The sequence below is a fragment of the Erpetoichthys calabaricus genome, chromosome 18, assembly GCF_900747795.2.
Source record: "Erpetoichthys calabaricus chromosome 18, fErpCal1.3, whole genome shotgun sequence".
Lineage (NCBI taxonomy): Eukaryota > Metazoa > Chordata > Cladistia > Polypteriformes > Polypteridae > Erpetoichthys > Erpetoichthys calabaricus.
The window spans coordinates 22,275,789-22,295,732 of record NC_041411.2 but is presented as its reverse complement, the minus strand read 5'-3'; the positions used below and the strand labels follow the sequence as shown (position 1 = coordinate 22,295,732).

The 19,944-nt window shown below is 36.9% G+C and overlaps 1 protein-coding gene across 7 annotated transcripts in view; it reads left to right on the top strand.

Moving 5' to 3' along the window:
* The window catches only part of golga3 (golgin A3), a 158,303-nt gene that overhangs the window by 9,429 nt on the left and 128,930 nt on the right, over positions 1 to 19,944 (top strand). For all 7 annotated transcript variants that reach the window (XM_051921260.1, XM_051921258.1, XM_051921259.1 and 4 more), the window contains 13 exons: positions 575 to 1,269; positions 5,678 to 5,789; positions 6,659 to 6,965; positions 7,221 to 7,423; positions 8,102 to 8,239; positions 10,550 to 10,711; positions 10,972 to 11,340; positions 11,753 to 11,830; positions 13,451 to 13,714; positions 15,146 to 15,240; positions 19,049 to 19,265; positions 19,356 to 19,499; positions 19,667 to 19,864. In XM_051921260.1, coding sequence (XP_051777220.1) covers positions 575 to 1,269; positions 5,678 to 5,789; positions 6,659 to 6,965; positions 7,221 to 7,423; positions 8,102 to 8,239; positions 10,550 to 10,711; positions 10,972 to 11,340; positions 11,753 to 11,830; positions 13,451 to 13,714; positions 15,146 to 15,240; positions 19,049 to 19,265; positions 19,356 to 19,499; positions 19,667 to 19,864 — 2,982 coding nt within the window. The remainder of the gene's footprint in view (positions 1 to 574; positions 1,270 to 5,677; positions 5,790 to 6,658; positions 6,966 to 7,220; positions 7,424 to 8,101; positions 8,240 to 10,549; positions 10,712 to 10,971; positions 11,341 to 11,752; positions 11,831 to 13,450; positions 13,715 to 15,145; positions 15,241 to 19,048; positions 19,266 to 19,355; positions 19,500 to 19,666; positions 19,865 to 19,944) is intronic.

The window sequence follows — 19,944 nt, the reverse complement described above, 5'->3', positions numbered from 1 at the left end:
TTTAACTAAAGTCCTAAAGAAACATTCTAAATTTTACATTTGGGGGTTTGATCACCTACTTTGTCTTGGCAAGATACTTTGTATTGTATTTTTCTGTATTTAAATGTATAGTTTGTTTCGCCCAACTAGTTTTTAATCTCTTACTTGTAACTTGGCAGTAGCAAGAATACAAAACTCGGTGATACTTGATGAAGCTGAGCTTTTGTCTTTTTCATATAGTTGCTAAGACCTCTAGGGTTGGGTGTACATTCTCAGATGTCCTTGTTTAGTGTAGCAAAGTTTATGATGCTCTTTAATTCTGTTGTCTTTTATTTTCTGTTAAATGTTTTTGTTTTATTGATAGCTACAGATACTGATTAAACAGTGTGAAATTATTTTTTTCCTTACAATATAAAGAACTAATATAATTGCCTTCCAAAGCTTTGATAATTAATGTAACTTTTTAGTATGTATTTTTCTTTCTTGTGTAAACATATTTTTTAGATTGTTTCAATATGAATAAAAATGAATTGAAAAGTCTTATATTGAAATATGCTTGATTTTTGATTGGATTTTTTTATGTATATCTTTGCAGTCTCATAACTCATCACCCAAAAACCGTCCTTGTAGTACTCTTGACCCTGAACTCATGATGCATCCAGAAACCCTTCCCCGTGCCAGCACAGTGTCAATGACAAAGGAATATTCCTTCATGCGTACCAATGTCCCACGTGGACCCAAATTGGGAAGCCTGGGCATCCCTTCATCTAGCAAACAAAAGTCCACAAAATCGTCCCGTTCTAGTAAAATTCGTTCTTTAGCTGATTACAGAGTCAGCGAAACGGAAATGAAGAACGGCAGCATGAAGTCGCAATCTGGGGACACAACAATGGGATCGCTGAAGTCTAGTCTGAGTTCTACATCTGTTGTTTCAGAAATCAGTTTAAACTCTGAAATGGAAGATGGACTTGACACCAGCCTTCTGATAGCAGACAACATATCTGAGGTTGATGGCAGTGAATCTGGGATCCGACAGGATGGCAATGAAAGTGACAGCTCTATGCACAGTAGCGTTTCTGGTGTGAGAGTCTACAGCATGCTTTCTTCTGTGGTGAACCACTGTGAAGCCTCTTACAATATTGATGGCCAAGAGATCTCCCCAGAAGCACTTGGGCAGTACCCCACACTTCAAGAGGTGTTACAGGCAGCTAAAGATGAACATGATCTCCTTACTCAGGATACAGACATGAATGGAGAAACACGTAGCCGCAGGGACAGCATCTCCAGCAGGTGAAAATGGCATACTTTCTTTAAGAAGTGGAAATGAGAGGCGCCATTGTGTGTATATGTGTTGCCAAAAAATCAACTCTTTTGTGTGATCAGCATAATTTATTTATTTTTTTTTTAATATTTGTATTTTATTAATTTTCATTGTAATCATTCCATACAAACAGATCAATTTATAACCCAACAAATTTGAAGACAAATCAAACCCCACCCCTGAGAAGGAGAGCTTAGCTAAAGGAAAATTGCTTTAAGCTTTTTAATAAGGTAACATTAGACAAAAGAAGGGGAGAAGTAAATATCTATATAAATAAGAGATGGAGAAGGGAGTTAAATGCAATAATAGTTAATTCTCTTATTCTAAAATAATATTGATTAAATCCTGCCATGTTTTGAAAAAATTTTGTACAGATCCTCTAACTGAAAATTTGATTTTTTCCAATTTCAAATAATATAAAACATCGGTTTCCCACTGACTTATAAGAGGAGAATTAGGATTCTTCCAATTTAACAAAATAAGTCTGCGTGCCAAGAGTGTAGTGAATGCAATCACCGTTTGCTTGTCCTTCTCCAATTCCAGTCCATCTGGAAGGACACCAAACACAGCTGTTAGTGGGTTAGGAGGGATTGTGATACTAAGGCTGTCTGAGAGGCACTTAAAAATTTTTGTCCAAAATGATGTTAGTTTGGTGCAGGCCCAGAACATGTGACCCAGTGAGGCAGGAGCTTGGTTGCAGCGCTCGCAGGTTGGATCCTGGCCTGGAAACATTTTGGACAGTTTTAAGCGAGACAGATGAGCTCGATATATAATTTTTAGTTGAATAATTCTATGCTTTGCGCATATAGAACTCGAGTGAATTCTCTGCTTTGCTACCTTCCACTCCTTTTCTGATATATTGATTAAGAGATCTTCTTCCCAATGTCCTCTTGGATCTTTGAAAGGTAGGGACTCTAATAAGATTTTATATATTGCGGAAATAGTGTTTGTTTTCCGGAATTGAGCAGTATTTTTTCCAGCATTGTGGAGGGTGCAAGGTGGGGGAAATCGGGCAATTTCTGTTTAACAAAATTTCTAATTTGAAGATAGTAAAAGAAATGTGTAGCTGGGAGGTTAAATTTTGAACGCAATTGTTCAAAAGATGTAAATATGTTGTCTATATAAAGATCTCTGAGCATTTTAATCCCAAAACTTTTCCAGGTATTAAAAACTGGATATACTTGCGAAGGTTGAAAGAGGTGGTTCTCTTGCAGAGGTGCCACTGATAAAAGATTTTCCATCTTAAAATGCTTCCTAATTTGGTTCCATATTCTGAGTGAGTAAAGCACAATTGGGTTATTAGTATATTTGCGATAACTTTCATTTATTGGAGAGCAGAGCAGGGAATATAAAGAAGTACTACAGGATTTTACTTCTATTGCGGACCAAGCCTGTGTATGTTCATTTACTTGTGTCCAGGTTTTTATGGCTTGTATGTTTGCTACCCAGTAATAAAACTGAAAATTAGGTAAAGCCATGCCACCTTCTGCCTGAGGTCTTTGTAGGGTCGCTCTTCGGATACGTGGGTGTTTTGAGTTCCAAATGAATGAGGTTATTATTGAATCTAACTGTTTAAAAAATGATTTATTGATATATATTGAAATGTTTTGAAATAAAAAGAGAAGTTTAGGAAGGATATTCATCTTAACAATGTTAATTCTTCCGGCTAGAGTGAGATGAAGAGTTGACCATCTATGCAAGTCTTGCTTAATTTTTTCCATACAGACGCCAAAATTTTGTTGATAAAGAGCTTTATGTTTACTTGTGATATTTACCCCTAGGTATTTAAACTGATCTGCTATGGTAAAAGGTAGGGTGTCTAATCTAATATTATATGCTTGTGAATTCACTGGAAAGAGTATACTTTTATTCAGATTAATTCTAAGACCAGATATCTTTTGAAATTCTGTTAGTGCTGTTAAAACAACAGGGACAGTGTTTTCTGGGTCCGATATATATAAGACCATATCATCTGCATATAGAGAAATTTTCTGTTCCAGTCCTTCTCTGACAATCCCCTTTATCTGATAAGAATTTCGGCAGTGAACCGCCAGTGGTTCAATAGCGATTGCAAACAACAGTGGCGACAAGGGACATCCTTGTCTGGTACCACGTTCTAGTTTAAAGTAGTCTGAGCAAATGTTATTAATACAAACTGAAGCTTCTGGACTGGTATACAGTAGTTTGATCCAAGCACAAATATTCGGGCCAAACCCAAATTTCTCCAATGCAGTGAAAAGGTAATTCCATTCGATCATGTCAAATGCCTTTTCTGCGTCTAATGATAGTAATATCTCTGGGGTGTTTGATTTTGCTGGTGAATATATAACATTAAACAAGCGTCGGAGATTTGAAGATAGATGTCGGCCTTTAATAAATCCAGTTTGATCTTGTGATATTACCGTGGGCAGCACTTTCTCCATCCTTCTAGCTAGGATTTTTGAGAGTATCTTAACATCATTATTCAGGAGTGAAATTGGTCTATATGATGCACATTGTAACAAGTCCTTATTTTGTTTAGGAAAGACGGTGATTAATGCTTGTCGAAATGTTTGAGGTAGTATTTGGTGGTCTTTAGCTTCTGTAAATGTTGCCAATAAGAGTGGAGCTAGCTGAGTGGAGAATTTCTTATAAAACTTTACGGGGTAACCATCAGGGCCTGATGATTTCCCACTTTGTAGTGACTTTATAGCGTCTAGTAATTCTGTTAGCGTTAGAGGTTTATCCAGTTCCTCAGCACTTAAAGCATCTATTTGTGGTATTTGTGAATTATCCAGAAATGCATTAGATTGCGTGTTGTCTTCTTTGGGCTCAGTGGAATATAAAGACTTATAGTAATCTCTAAATGTGTGCATTATTTTATTATGGTCGATGATTTCTTCTCCATTCTTGTTGGTGATTACTGGTATTGCATTGTGAACTTCTTGTTTATGAATTTGTTGAGCTAAAAGCTTATTAGCTTTTTCTCCGTGTTCATAGTAATGCTGTCTAGACTTATAAATAAGTTGTTCAGTTTCTTTAGTTGTTAAGATGTTAAGTTCTGTATGCAGGGCCTGCCTTTTCCTGTGAAGAGCTTCACTTGGACGCCTGGCTTGTTCTTCATCTATTCTAGTAATTTCATTTCTTAGCTCTGACACTTTCTTGGTTTCTAATTTATTTCTATGGGAAAGATATGAAATAATCTGGCCTCTTAAGAAGGCCTTTAGAGTTTCCCAGAGTGTTCCTGCAGAAACCTCTGTGGAGGTGTTTGTCTCTAGGAAGAAGCTGATTTGTTTGGATATAAATTCTGTGCAGTTCTCGTCTGCCAATAAAAGAGGGTTAAGACGCCATTTGCGAGGTGAGTGTGAGGGGCTTAATGATTTTAGCTCCAAGACTAGAGGGGCATGGTCAGAGATAACAATTGTGTCATATTTGCATGATTTAATTGTAAGCAGGAAATTATTATCTATAAAAAAATAATCAATTCTTGAGTAGCTATAATGCACTGGTGAGTAGAACGAATATGTTCTTGAGTTTGGGTTAAGAAACCTCCAGGGGTCTGATAAGTTGTGATCATTTAAAAACTGTGTAATTATCTTTGCAGTATTAGATGTCGTCCCCCCTGTCACAGGAGTCCTATCTAAGAGTGGATTTAAAACACAATTAAAGTCCCCAGCCATTATAATTTTATGAGTGTTCACATTGGGAATGGATGCAAATAGATTTTGCATGAATTCCTTATCATCAACATTGGGTGCATAAACATTTATCAAAATCATTTTACTGTTATATAAGTTGCCCATGACCATCACATATCTCCCTTCAGGGTCCGACACTACCTCTGATGCTACAAATGGAACTGTTATTTATATGTAAAATGCTGTTCATATGTGGGATGAGAGCAAAACTTAAGGGACAGTGCAGTGTGCAGCATTTTCAAAGAGAAGTAGCGACCTCTTAAATGTCCTGTCCAACAGGAAAATCTGTGATGGCAAAACCATCTCGCCGCAGTGTTTAGTTGTTGCCATAATGGTAATGTTGACCCTTGCATTTATCTCTAATAACAAAAAATAGCAAATAGAAATGTAGGAAGACCTTGAACTCTTTGAGCATGTTTAGCAGGGCTCATAATTGGAAGGGAGGGGAAGGAAAAGAGCCACAGGTCTGATATGACTTCTTGCAATTCGACATCCTTAAAAACATATGTATTTGGCTTTCAAGTTTATCACTTGATGCTCCACTAATGATATATCACTGCAGTAATCCCTACTGAACTCAGTGACTTATTAAATAGCCTGTTTTGAATGAGATTTTTTTTTGTTTAGATGTAAAAAGTTTTGTGGCTCAGTAAAAGGGAAAAATGCACTGCAGTAGAGTAATGTATCTTTTCTTTTGAAGTGTCTCTCTAGGTAGCTCTGTAATGGGAAGTCATGATGATATGTTGCAGATTCTTAAAGAAAAAATGCGTTTGGAGGGACAGCTGGAGACACTGTCCTCAGAGGCTAGCCAGGTATGTACATTTTTAATGTGTAACAGGCTAGTTAGCGCTGCTTTAGAGTAAGTGTGCTGCTTCGTGCTGAGACTGAACATGTGTTAATTTGGTGAGAGAGGCTGTTAAACCATGGTACCATAGAAATAAATAGGTACATGCTCACAGAGTGTATACAAATGTAGGTTGGCATTTATGCTGACTCTTTTTCTGTTTGTTTGAAAGTTTCCTTTTTTAAAGTGATATATAGAACTATGAGCTATGTGTCACTGTTGCTTATTGTAATAGAACACGGTCCTGTGATATGTATTTATGTATACAGTATGGTGTAATTGCCTGGAAATCAAAGCAAAGTTTATGGCTCAGAAGGATAGTTAAAGATAACTTTGAACTTAATTCACTTAGCTACAGACTTTGTAGTAGAGTGTAACTGTTTCAAGCATACAGTTTCTAAGAGGTGGTTCCTTTTTTGTATCTATATTTTGTATAGCAGCAGAAACTTCAGAATTTTTTTCATAGTTGCTTTAACATCCCTATTTTAATTTACAGTAAATTCAATGTAAGAAGTTTTACAAATAGTCATTTCAAAGGCATGAGATAAGAATATCAAGCTGTTTTTCCTGCAAAATTTCTTCTAAATATTTAATATACATAGACTTAACGTCAAAACAACAGGCGATATGCTTTAGAAAGAAAGTAGCTTGGTTTTTGCCTATACTTTATTATAATTTTCACTGGACAGGATTCATGTTAGGTGATTTTCTTTACAAACTATAAAAACTGAGTTACTGAATTTGAGGGAAATGAAAGGCTGAATTTCAATTATTGTAAAGGCTTGGAATGATTACAAAACTGGAGCATTTTAAATCTAACGGTATTTTCCCCTGTAGGCCTTGAAAGAGAAGACGGAGTTACAAGCACAGCTAGCTGCAGTGAACGCTAAGCTCCAGGCTCAGCTGGAGCAAAATCAGGTGAATCATGAGAGACAAACTTCTCTCTCTTCAGAAGTGGGTAGTCTAAGGAAGAACTGTGCAAATTTGGAGGTGGCCATGGCAGAACTACAAAGCACCCTGGAGGCCAAGAATTCAAGCCTCTTGTCGCTCAGCAATGACTTGCAGGTAGCAGAAGAACAGTACCAGAGGCTTATGGGAAAAGTGGAAGAAATGCAGCAAACATTAGCATCCAGGGACAACTCTGGTAAGAAAATGCATAGAACTGTTTAGAATGGGTTAGAGGGAAAAAAAAAATTGTTAACTTTGTATAAGAACTAAATTGTGCTTTGTTATTGTGCTATACTTCGTGTATTTCTCTTAATTTGATAATCTTTTTTTTTAGATATTAAATGTAAAACATGACTTTGCCTGCTTTTAAAGGCACAATTTTAAAATTCTCTTTAGTTATAAATTTGGTTTATTGTATTTAATCAAGTTTTCCTTTTGATTTTATATGTAGTTCAGGAGCTTCACCATCAGGTGACTCGCCTGCAAAGCCAACTTCAGCAGGTCCAGCTGGAGCGGAGTACTCTGGTGAACAAACTAAAAACATCTGAGTCTGAAATTGCACAACTGCAACAGGTTCGCCAGTGGTACCATCAGCAGCTTACAATAGCCCAGGAAGCACGCATTCGGCTGCAAAGTGAAATGGCTAATATGCAGGTAATAAAACTGAAATGATCAAAGTAGATATTTTATTGTAGAGATTATTCATTTGGGAATATTTTCAAAAGCTAAAAGAATTTGTGCATGCAGCTTTATTTGATACTCAACTCTTGGTAATGGTGGTAATTTTTTTTTTTTTTTTTTTTTGTCCTTTTGTGGAAGTTTTTGTTACATTTAATTAAACACAAAGTGAGATTGATGTTTGTGGCCGTCTATGTCATCTTTCCACTTAATCACTCACTGGCATTTAAAATGTAAAAATATCCTAAACAGTGAGCTACACATGTGTTGTACCCTCTTTAGTCATGATGATGACTCCCAGAAATTTAAAGCTCACCCTCTCCGCACAATCTTAAGTGTGGTCTGCTTTGTGATTCTTAAAGTCGATTACCAACTCATTGGTTCAAGCCACATAAAGGAAGAGACTGCTGTGTTTGTATTTGGCAATTTCCTTTTCCTTTAGCTTCCTTTCATTAACTACACCAAATAACGTAAACTTTCATATGAAGGTTAATGTTTTATTTAATACTTCAACACAGTTGAAATAATATTTTAAGAAACTTAAAATGTAATTTAATTTGTTATTTCAGGATATAAAATTAAAATTTAAAAAACCATACATGCAATAGATGAAGTCTTGATAGTATCATAATCTCTCTCATTTTATATATTTAGGTTGGCCAAATAACTCAGACGGGGGAACTGGAACATCTTAAGCTAGAAAATGTTACACTCTCTCATCAACTAACAGAAACCCAGCAACGGTCTATCAAGGAGAAAGAACGTATTGCAGCTCAGCTTCAAAATATTGAGGTAAAATCTTTTACATTATCAAAAAATGCCTTTATTAGAATAATTGCAGGGAGAAGCATTAGGTAGGACACGCACCATAAAAATAATTAACTACATATAGGTGTACATTCAGGATTTGTTGTCCTTGCCTATTTTTTTTTTTTTTTTTTTTTTGCTCCTATGTCACTACTTTAATCAAGGGTTCAATGATCTGTCTATGTAAAATATGTATTTACACAAATGTTTAGTTAATCTCTTAGTTAGCTTTATGGGAATGTTATGCATTCAAAAAGATTGAACCATTTTGTAAATTAAATAATTTAAAAACATACAAATATAAGATTAAATCACCAAAACTGTATCTGAATTGAAATAATTTCACGTAAATATTTTTATCTTTCTGTTTTAACAACATTTTACATAAAAAGAGGCCAGTGTCTTGTGCAGCTGCTGATAACTTTGGTCCTATACTGGGTTTTTCCAAGTCATTTACTGCCTTTATTCTGGCACTAAAAGAATAAAGACACTTACTTTTCCATCAGTGCAAATTGTTTGAATTTAGATCACAGCAGCAACTGAAGTTATTAAGAATTAAAAGATAGGCGTGCTGTGGAAAAAAAATTACATTATTTATGCAGTATTAATACACCGAAGTCGGTACAAATATTGGAACGTCATTAGGTTATATTATGTTCATTCTTTAAAAATATTTTCTAGAATAACATAAGGAAAGGACAGCTCCATGGGTGGTTGATCATAAAGTATTTTTTTTCCATAATCACTGATTGATTAGTTATTAATTGCTCATTTTCTGACATTGTTGAGCAGTTTGGGTATAGAGAAAAATCTCATTTGTTTTGTAGAATACCATGTTTTATACAGTTGTAACTAAACCATTGATCCTGGTGAACTTCTACAGGGAGTGCATTAAGTCTACTGAGCTTGTTAACAGTCGCTTTGAAACAGTACCTCTCCCTGTTGCCTTTGCTGTGATAATAACCTCTAAACAATGTGTCGTTTTTATACAGGCATGCTTACTCACTCAGCCTGAGAGTCATTATGCTTAGAGATCCAGCCACCCACTTATTCTTCATAGTGCCTTGAACTAAAATATCTATATTTTCAAATTATACAATGCATGCATGTTTAACCTGTAATTAGTGTTTTTGTTATGGATGGAATTCTGATATCTTAAGCACTGTAATGCTATATATTAAGCTTCCATTATTAACTTTCAATAAAAAGTTGAATATCTGCAAAACTTTACATTTTTTCAGGACTCTTACCTTACACAATTGTTCACTTCTAATATCTGTAAATGCTTCAGAATAATTTTTATGTTATTTCTAACACTGATTACTGCATTAATAGCCTCAGTGTGCCATCAGTAAATATGTAGTTGTTGCAGAAATAAGTGTGTGTTTGTTTCAGAAGAAACACACAGATAATAAATAACACTGTCTTTGCTTTGTTTCAACTCTTTGTGTCTCATAGTTAAAGAAAAAATAACCTTTATTTACTATAAGACTAGCTCAATACTGTAGCCTGCAATCTCTTAAACCTTACTGAGTTCATACAGTAATTATATAAATTACACGGTTTATATTAGCCTGGTACTTCACTGAGTGCAGCCACATGATTGGGGATCAGAAAAGGATGCAAGTGCTGAATGTTATCTGAAATTATTTCACCCTCTCCCAAAAACATGAAGGCGAATTTTATTGGTCATTCTTCAGTTTTACATGGATAAGTGACTACGTGTTTGTGTGCACTCCACTTGGTTGGTTGACGCCCCATCAATTTTTGGCACTGAACCTATGACTTAGAACTGAATTCATTATGTTAAATAGGATGATGATGATTAATGTGCCACCAAACTGTGTTTTGCATATACTGTATATACCTGAATAATTGTTAGAGAATTACTTCATCTCCCCAGTTTGCAGCTTAATTAATGCAGCTGTTCATCTCAAATCACTGGATTCATGCTGAAAATTAAATAATTCAGATTATTGTAACAAGTTCTTTTATGTCAATAGATGAGCCTTCATTTTTAAACATTATACCAATGTATTTGGTAGACTTGCCTCTGTGCTGTGTTACTGTGCAGTGAATAACTTTTTACTTAGTGTAGCAAGAGCTTTAACTGCTACAGAAAGGCTTGGTCAGGTTGACCTATATGATAATCTTCAAATTCACTTTTTGAGAATAAGTAGTTATTAGCATTCAGTGTTTTGTAATTTAAAGCACTTCTTTTTATTTAAACAGAAAATCTGTTATAATATTAAAAAAAAAAACAGCTACATTTAATATGTGGTGTGTTTTGTCTAGGCTGACATGATGGACCAAGAAGCAGCATTCCATCAAATTCAGGAGGCCAAATCAATGGTGGAAGATGACCTACAACGGAAACTTGGTGAATTTGATGAAGAGAGGCAACATCTTCAGCAGCTGGCCAATTCAGCCAGCATCTTGGAAAAAGAGCTTGAGCAGGTGATCACGTTTTTAAGTATTGCTGTGGAGTCTTTAAGAAGACCACTGATTTTGTTCAGTGCAACTTAACTGGAAAATTTATAACTGAATCTGGGTCTTAGTCTTAGACTTTAATCCCTCTTAGTCAGCTTTTTGCCAGTTTTCAGTAGAAGAAAACTACTGACTCTGAGATGTATGCATCATTTAATCTAAAACATAAATTAAAAGCTGGTCTTTCAGATCATTAATGCTGCCCACTGATGTGTTTAAATCTATTCCAGGTAAAATTAACCCTGTCACAGAAAGATCTGCAACTGGATGCTCTACAGCATGAACACTTGGAGCTGATGAAGCAGCTTACAGTATCTCAGGAGGCTCTTCATACCAAAGAACAGTCACTGAATGACCTGCAGACCCGATATGAAGAGCTGGAAGCTCAGCTCAATGAGCTACAGACAGAGGATAATGCCAAGGATGATACCATTCAGTATCTACAGAAAGAAAGGATTGTCCTAGAGGTAGCACTGCAATCAGCACGGGCTGAAAAGGATGTTTTGGATGAGGGAGCCCAAAAGTTGGGTGAAGGGACACTTGTGGCAGCTGATATGCTCGATGAACTAAAGCAGGAGATCAAAGTAAAGAGTACTCAGGTAGTTCTGATTTCCAGTGAAATACTTTACATTTTTAGAGCATTATTTGCTATTTTATATACTTTTTTTATATACGTTTTGTTCATTAAACTCAAATTTAATCTAGAAAAATGTATGTATTTAATTTGTAGCTATCTTATAAGATATAGCTACAGTTAATTCAGTTTAAGAAAAGCTTAAATCTCACATTCACAACAAAGAGTAATGTGTAGTTTTCTTCATTACAAGTTAGTTTGTAAATAAATTTTAATGAGTGACAAAACTTCTGTGAGAATAAGATTTTTTTCACAATAGAATGAGGTTTTTAAAACCATGGCTATCAGGTATTGCATATGCTCTACTGAGTAATAATCTTGCATATATTTGTATCTGACTTTTTCCCCCCTAATTGAAAATTGTATCTATTTCTTAGATTGAAGCCATGCAACAGGAAAACAACAGTCTGAAGAAACAAACACAAAAACTAAAAGAGCAGTACCTCCAGCAAAAGGTAATTTTGTCACGTTAGTCCTTTAATATTTACTATCATTATAAAGTTACCTTATAAAACATTTTTTTTCTTATATAGAAGTGTGTTTTTATTTTAAATAGAATATATAATAGGAAAAACTGTCATAACTCATTAAATTATATCTTATGTCAGTTTTATTTCACTACTAAATAAAATATTTCCATATATCTCCAATGTTCATTTTAAATTAATACAAAACTTAACATCTGGAAAAATGTACATTTTACTAATTTTAACTATGCCTGTGTTATTTGTGAAAAATGTGATTTGGAGTAAATGCTAGAATCCACACTACTTAATGCCTTAATACTTTTAAACACTTAAATCATAACTTTTCTGTTTCTCACATTTGTTAATACTGAAAACATTCGTCTCCTTTAGTCATTCATTGAAGTTTCTACCCTGCAGAAAGGAAACAAGTAAAATGTCTTGGGATTTTCCGTAGCTGTTATATCCTTCTTATGAATGGGGTCCAAAGTTCCACACAAGTTTTAGATATGTCTCACAAATGCATTATGTATATGTTTTGTGAATATTGTAATGTAACTTATGATTCTTCTTTTTAATTGATTTCTGTAAATTCCTCAATGACACTGACATGAATAAGGGTGTACTCACACTGGCAGTTTGTTCCATACCCAACCATGTTTGTCCACATGTACCCCCGCAAAGTCTAGTTTGTTGGACTAGTGTGATTGGTCCGTGCTGAGCCAACTGTACCGTGTCCTGGAAGAGGTGGGCCCGAGCACAGTTCAGTAGCATTCAGAAACAGTGTGATTGCTAAATGTGCCTGGACACGGAAAACAGATATCACGTCAATGATGTGACAAGTCAGTCAGTGCAATTCTCATTTCATTCAATACCATTTAAGTTAAAAACCTTTTTTTTATTCTCACCTTACTTATGAACATGAATTGTAGTTGGTAGAAAAAGCTTCAGTCGTGCTTGGGCACAGTATGGAACAAGCATGCCTAGTGTGAGTACACCCTAATACTTTTGTGACTTTCATAACAATGGCCCCAACACTGGGCCCATTGTGCAATTGTCCTTCTCGTTTTACCATTTTTAAGAGTTTATTGAATAATAAAATAATTCATTACATTTATATAGCACTTTTCTCAGTACTCAAAGCGCTATCCACACAGGGAGGAACCAGGAAGCGAACCTACAATCTTCCACAGTCTCCTTACTGCAAAGCAGCAGCACTACCACTGCGCCACCTGTGAGGATGAATATGCCCATATCAGAATTTTGTGTCTGTAAGGATTTTCTAACTGTAAACTATAGTGGAGGCCCACCTTGAAATCAGCCTTATCTATATTATTGTTGCATTGTACACTTGATTCCAACATATTTCTTGTGCAATATACGACCCTTATAATACAATAAGCACTGACACAGGGTGCTGTTAGTAAATCAATGCTTTAAATATTTTTGTCTCTTTCCTATTGAATATAAGCACTAAAAATCCTTATCAGAAAGCTATAGATTAATCCTTTGATTTCAATACCAGTAGGCATTGCTAACGCTATTCTGCTTAACCTTTAGAAAAGCAGCTTTATTGAATGCTAAATGGCTTGTGTGGTTTTCATCCTTCAGGTGATGGTTGAAGCCTACCGCCGGGATGCATCTTCTAAAGACCAATTAATTAGTGAACTGAAAACCACAAAAAAGAGGCTAATTTCAGAAGTGAAGAACTTAAAGCAAGAACTGATCAATGTACAAGGTGAAAAGAAATCAACTGAATTGGAACATGTTAGGCTGCAGAAGGAAGTATCCCATATCCAGCAGCAGATGGCCAGTTTGGACGAGCATTTACAGACTGTACAGAATGAGCGGGATCAGCTAGATACTCAGCTTCAGGTTATTCTCATTTCTGTTGTACTTAAATCAAATTATTATCTTCTCATCTCATGCCCATACCACTTCAACCTACTTTCCTGTACTTTCTTAGCTAACTCTCCCACTTTTATTATACCTCTGATTGTCTCATTTCTTATCCTGTCATTTTTTTTTGTAACTTCACACATCTATCTCAACATTCTCATTTCTGCCACATCTAATTTCTCCTTCTGCACTCCCTTTACTACCCATTTCTCAACTTCGCACATCATAGCTGGTCCTTTTTTATGTATTATTTGTAACTGCTAACATCTAGCAAAACTGTAAATGCATGTATGAAGACACTGAAAAGTTAATATTGGTCAGCCATAATTACAGTTTAAGTCCTCCTCAGGAGAGAAAGACCTACATTAACTCAGTGTGAGAGTGCAGAGGCATCTAGAGAACAAAACACTCTGCACATGTGCTGAAAGCTGCAGAAGGGTAATAGACTAGGCCATTAGTACAGATCTATGAGGAAAAGATGCAAGTTATTTGGATGTATGCCATATCAACCGTGGCACGAAGAGGTAGAAGACTCTGCAGAGGACAGTAATACTTTAACCCAAAAGAACGTGAGGCAAGGGAAAGCTGTTAGGAGGCCACAGGAACTCGTGGACAGTAGGAGTTAACAAGTTAATTACATATTTATGGGAAAAACTAAATTGCCTTTTAGATGGAGTGTGTATGTCATGGAGGTCTGGCAGGAGAGCCAGATAACCATGTGGTTGCTAGATATACTAAGCAGACATGGTCCTAAATAGAAATATAAGGGGCTGGGCTAATCTGTAGACCATGCCTGATGTATACAGCATTAAGCTTTATGGATACCTCAGGGTGTAGGGACAACAGGAGATGCTAAAGGTAGTTCTAGCTTGATGTGTAGTAAATTTTGAACAGCTTCCTTTGAGTATGGTTGTGTTTTTCACCTGGGTTTTGCTGTAACTGACAATTATTGGTGTTCACTTCAGTGGAGAAGTGGGGTCTTTGAATCTGTAGTCAGAGAGGGTGAGACAGAGGCTCTCCTTATGGGAGCGAGTAGTGAGTTAAGATGGCATGTGTGTGGTGTTACTGTGGTGGGAAGATCAACGAGCTGCTCATCTTGGCAGACAGCGGTCAACAGCCATGTGTGTTGTTGGGGTCAGACAGCCTGCCAAGTGTTTGTTTTTTACTGCTTCTATCTAATTTCTCCTCTCATTTATCCTTCTATATTTTAATAATCTCACCAGTTGTTTATACTTTTAGCCTGCTTAATGTCATTTAAGTTGCCAAGAGCTGCCATGATTTAATAAATTAATTATATGTTAATGTTGTAATTTATTGTTAAACGAAGTCAGGTTACTTTTTTAAGTTTCAGAATTATTACTTCTGTCCAAAAATAAATACTTTTTATACTCTTTTGTACAATTTAAGTCCCTGCAGTTTGATCATAATCAGCTCACAAGTATTACTCAAGAGAATGAAGGATTAAGGAAACAAGTGGAAGAAATGCAAAATGAGGCTAAAAAGTAAGTTTTATTTGATTAAAGAACTTGTCTAAACTAGCTACACATTTGGTTTGTATATTCTAGTTTTTTAAATGATTTTTATTTAAAGAAAAGGTATAAATTTATAGTAAATAAGTAGGTTAATACTTGAAAAAATAGATTTTTAGTAATAAACCTGGAGTAAGTATGAGATATATTACCTGGTATCTTGTATTTTCTCATATTGTGTATATTTTTGTATTTATGTACAGAAAGGCATGTGTTGGACACAGAGATTTTTTCATTAGTTGGTGCAGTACAATGCTACTTTTTCCCTTCCTTTTCTAAATATTTTTTTAAAGATCTTTGTCAACTTGTGCACCATTTAGAGTGAAAATGGAATATGTATGGATAACCACTTCATTTCCAAAAGAATGTGTATTTTGGGTTGGAACTAGACATGATGAATAATTTTTAGTTGTATACATTTGGTTAAGGCACACGCTTTATTTTAATTTAATTTTTTTTTTTTTGAGCCTTGGACGCAAGTACGAAATGTATACAGTAATCCCTCGCTATATTGCGCTTCGCCTTTTGCGGCTTCACTCTATCTCGGATTTTATATGTAAGCATATTTAAATATATATCGCGGATTTTTTGCTGGTTCGCGGGGTCTTTTAATTTCTGGTACATGCTTCCTCAGTTGGTTTGTCCAGTTGATTTCATACAAGGGACGCTATTGGCAGATGGCTGAGAAGCTACCCAACTTACTTTTCTCTCTCTCTTGCTCTGACATTCTCTGTTCCTGACAGAGGGGGTGTGAGCAGGGTGGCTGTTCGCACACCTAGACGATACGGACGCTCGTCTAAAAATGCTGAAAGATTACCTTCACGTTGCTCCCTTCTGTGCAGCTGCTTCGTGAAGCGACATGCTGCACGGTGCTTCGCATACTTAAAAGCTCGAAGGGCACGTATTGATTTTTGATTGTTTGTTTTTATCTGTCTCTCTCTGACATTCTCTGCTCCTGACGGAGGGGGTGTGAGCTGCTGCCTTCATTGCAACTGCTTTATACGGCGGTGCTTCGCATACTTAAAAGCCAAACAGCCCTATTGATTTGTTTGCTTTTCTCTCTCTCTCTCTGACATTCTCTGCTCCTGACGCGCACTCCTTTGAAGAGGAAGATATGTTTGCATTCTTTTAATTGTGAGACGGAACTGTCATCTCGGTCTTGTCATGGAGCACAGTTTAAACTTTTGAAAAAGAGACAAATGTTTGTTTGCAGTGTTTGAATAACGTTCCTGTCTCTCTACAACTTCGTGTTTGTGTGCAAATCTGTGACCCAAGCATGACAATATAAAAATAACCATATAAACATATGGTTTCTACTTCGCGTATTTTCACCTTTCGCGGGGGGTTCTGGAACGCAACCCCCGCGATCGAGGAGGGATTACTGTACTCTATCTCGGGGGTGCCCAACTCCAGTCCTGGAGGGTCACAGTGGCTGCAGGTTTTCATTCCAACCCTTTTCTTAATTAGTGACCTGTTTTTGCTGCTAATTAACCTCTTTTGAATTCATTTGAATTGACTTACACTTGAAGACTGAGACCCCTCAATTGTTTCTTTTTCCTTAATTAGCAGTCAAACAATAATGAGATACAAAATGAGCCAAAACATGACATACACATATCTGAAAATAAGGAAAGGTGAAGGTCTCAGGAATGCTGATCTGCTCTTAGAAAAGAGAAAATCCACAAATTCGGAAATGTCTGCTATTGGAAAACATCTTGTATCACCCCAATCCCAAAGGTATCACGTCCTAGTGAGCTGAATGACTTTCGGCCTGTTGCTCTGACATCACATGTGATGAAGACCATGGAGAGAATGCTGCTTCACCACCTTAGGCCACAGGTTCAACACGCCCTTGACCCTCTGCAGTTTGCATATCAGGAGAAGGTGGGAGCAGAGGATGCCATCATCTATATGCTACACCGATCCCTCTCTCACTTGGACAGAGGTAGTGGTGCTGTAAGAAATATGTTTCTAGACTTCTCTAGCGCCTTCAACACAATCCAACCTCTGCTCCTTAGGGACAAGCTGACAGAGATGGGATTAGATTCATACCTAGTGGCATGGATCGTGGACTATCTTAAAGACAGACCTCAGTATGTGTGTCTTGGGAACTGCACGTCTGACATTGTGGTCAGCAACACAGGAGCGCCACAGGGGACTGTACTTTCTCCGGTCCTGTTCAGCCTATATACATCGGACTTCCAATACAACTCGGAGTCCTGCCATGTGCAAAAGTTCGCTGATGACACTGCTATCGTGGGCTGCATCAGGAATGGGCTGGAGGAGGAGTATAGGGACCTAATCAATGACTTTGTTAAATGGTGCGAATCAAACCACCTACACCTGAACACCAGCAAAACCAAAGAGCTGGTGGTGGATTTTAGGAGGCCCAGACCCCTCATAGACCCAGTGATCATCAAAGGTGACTGTGTGCAGATGGTGCAGACCTATAAATATCTGGGAGTGCAGCTGGATGATAAATTAGACTGGACTGCCAATACTGATGCGCTGTGCAAGAAAGGACAGAGCCGGTTATACTACCTTAGAAGGCTGGTGTCCTTCAACATCTGCAATAAGATGCTGCAGATGTTCTATCAGACAGTTGTGGCGAGCGCCCTCTTCTACGCAGTGGTGTGCTGGGGAGGCAGCATTAAGAGGAAAGACGCCTCACGTCTGGACAAACTGGTGAGGAAGGCAAGCTCTATTGTTGCATGGAGCTGGACAGTTTAACATGTGTGGCAGAGCGAAGGGCGCTTAGCAGGCTCCTATCAATTATGGAGAATCCACTGCATCCACTTAATAGTATCATCTCCAGACAGAAGAGCAGCTTCAGCGACAGACTGCTGTCACTGTCCTGCTCCACTGACAGATTGAGGAGATCGTTTCTCCCCCAAACTATGCGACTCTTTAATTCCACCCGGGGGGGTAAACGTTAACATTTAACATTATACATAGTTATTGTCTGTTTTTCATCTGCATTATTATCATTCTTTAATTTAATATTATTTATTGTATCAGTATGCTGCTGCTGAAGAATGTGAATTTCCCATTGGGATTAATAAAGTATCTATCCTATCGATCTATCGATCGCACAATGAGAGCAGCAACAAGCCATGGAATTAAAGAACAGGTTTAATTAACGACAAGACTCGGCACCTCATTAAGCAACTGGTTGGAGTTTGAGGCCCTGACTTAGTTGGTCTTCTGTTGACTCACTCACTTCACATTACATTTCTGTTTGGGTGCCATTTAAGGAAAGAAATTAAGAAATTCAGAGGAATGAGGAAGAAATTCAGGGAAACATTTCTTAAAAACCAAGTCAATTAAAATTAATTCCAAAGAAGTTAATTAGAAGCAAAAACCGGTCACTAATTAAGAAAAGGAATAGATTGAAAACCTGCAGCCACTGCAGCCCTCCAGGACCGGAATTGGGCACCCCTGCTCTGTCTCATGATTCTGTTACTTTGGTAGCACAAGAGGAAAATGTTACTTGTGTAAAGTAGGCCCTTTATATTTTCCAGAATTTAGTTGTAGACATTCCTTATTGCAAACTCAACCATTGTAAGAGCTTATTCTAAAAATGAAAGAATACAGTCAGTTCAAATGTCTTTTTCTAGGATAAAAAACAATAATTTATGGTTAATCTCTCACCCTTTTTTATTTTTATGTAAATTTTGGTTACTTTCCTTACATTTAAAAAGTTTCATTGGTCTTTAGAATTTGCACTTGATTGCGCTTTGTCTATTGGTAGTAACATAGGCTACTAAAAATGTTCTTACAGAGCCATTTCTGAGCAAAAAGTAAGAATGAAGAAGCTGGGAACTGATCTGACTAGTGCCCAGAAGGAAATGAAAGCCAAGCATAAAGCCTATGAAAATGCAGTGAGTATTTTGAGTCGACGGCTACAAGAAGCTCTTACAGCCAAAGAAACCACAGAAGCAGAGCTAAACAAGTTAAAAGCCCAGGTCACTGATGGAGGCAATAATCAGGTTCTCCAGGTAAACAAGAGAATGCAGGACTATTGCTTGGGAACTCCTATAATGCAGACGTTGCCACTCTAACCTTGATTTTGTCACTTTCATCTGTAGAATAAAATAGACACTCTGCAAATGGATCTGCAGGCAGCCAATCACAGCAAGGCCTTGTTGGAAAAGGAACTACAGGAAGTGATCTCTTTGACTAGTCAAGAACTTGAAGAGTATAGAGAGAAAGTTCTGGAACTAGAAGATGAGGTAGTACTTTTTTAGGAACAATACATTAGGAGCCCATCCGACCATGACATGTAACACTCCAGCACTTTTAATTGAAGTGTAAAATAAATACCAAGTAGTGAACTAATTGTCCCTCAATCCATCCCCTCTCATTTTCATTTTGTTTTCATATTCCTTCCTTTATTTAGCTTCAGGAATCGCGTAACTTCCGGAAGAGAATCAGGCGGCTGGAAGATATAAACAAAAAGTTGTCTTTAGAGTTAGAGCATGAGAGAGGAAAGCTTGTTGGGCTGGGGCAGTCTCATGCCTCATTACGGGAACATACCAGCATTTTGGAAACGGCACTGGCTAAACGAGAGGCAGACTTGGTTCAGCTTAATATGCAGGTGATTAAGAAAATGTTTTTACTTTCTTAATATTAACGTCTGTTAAATATCAACTTTTATACAAATTGTTTTTCTGTCAA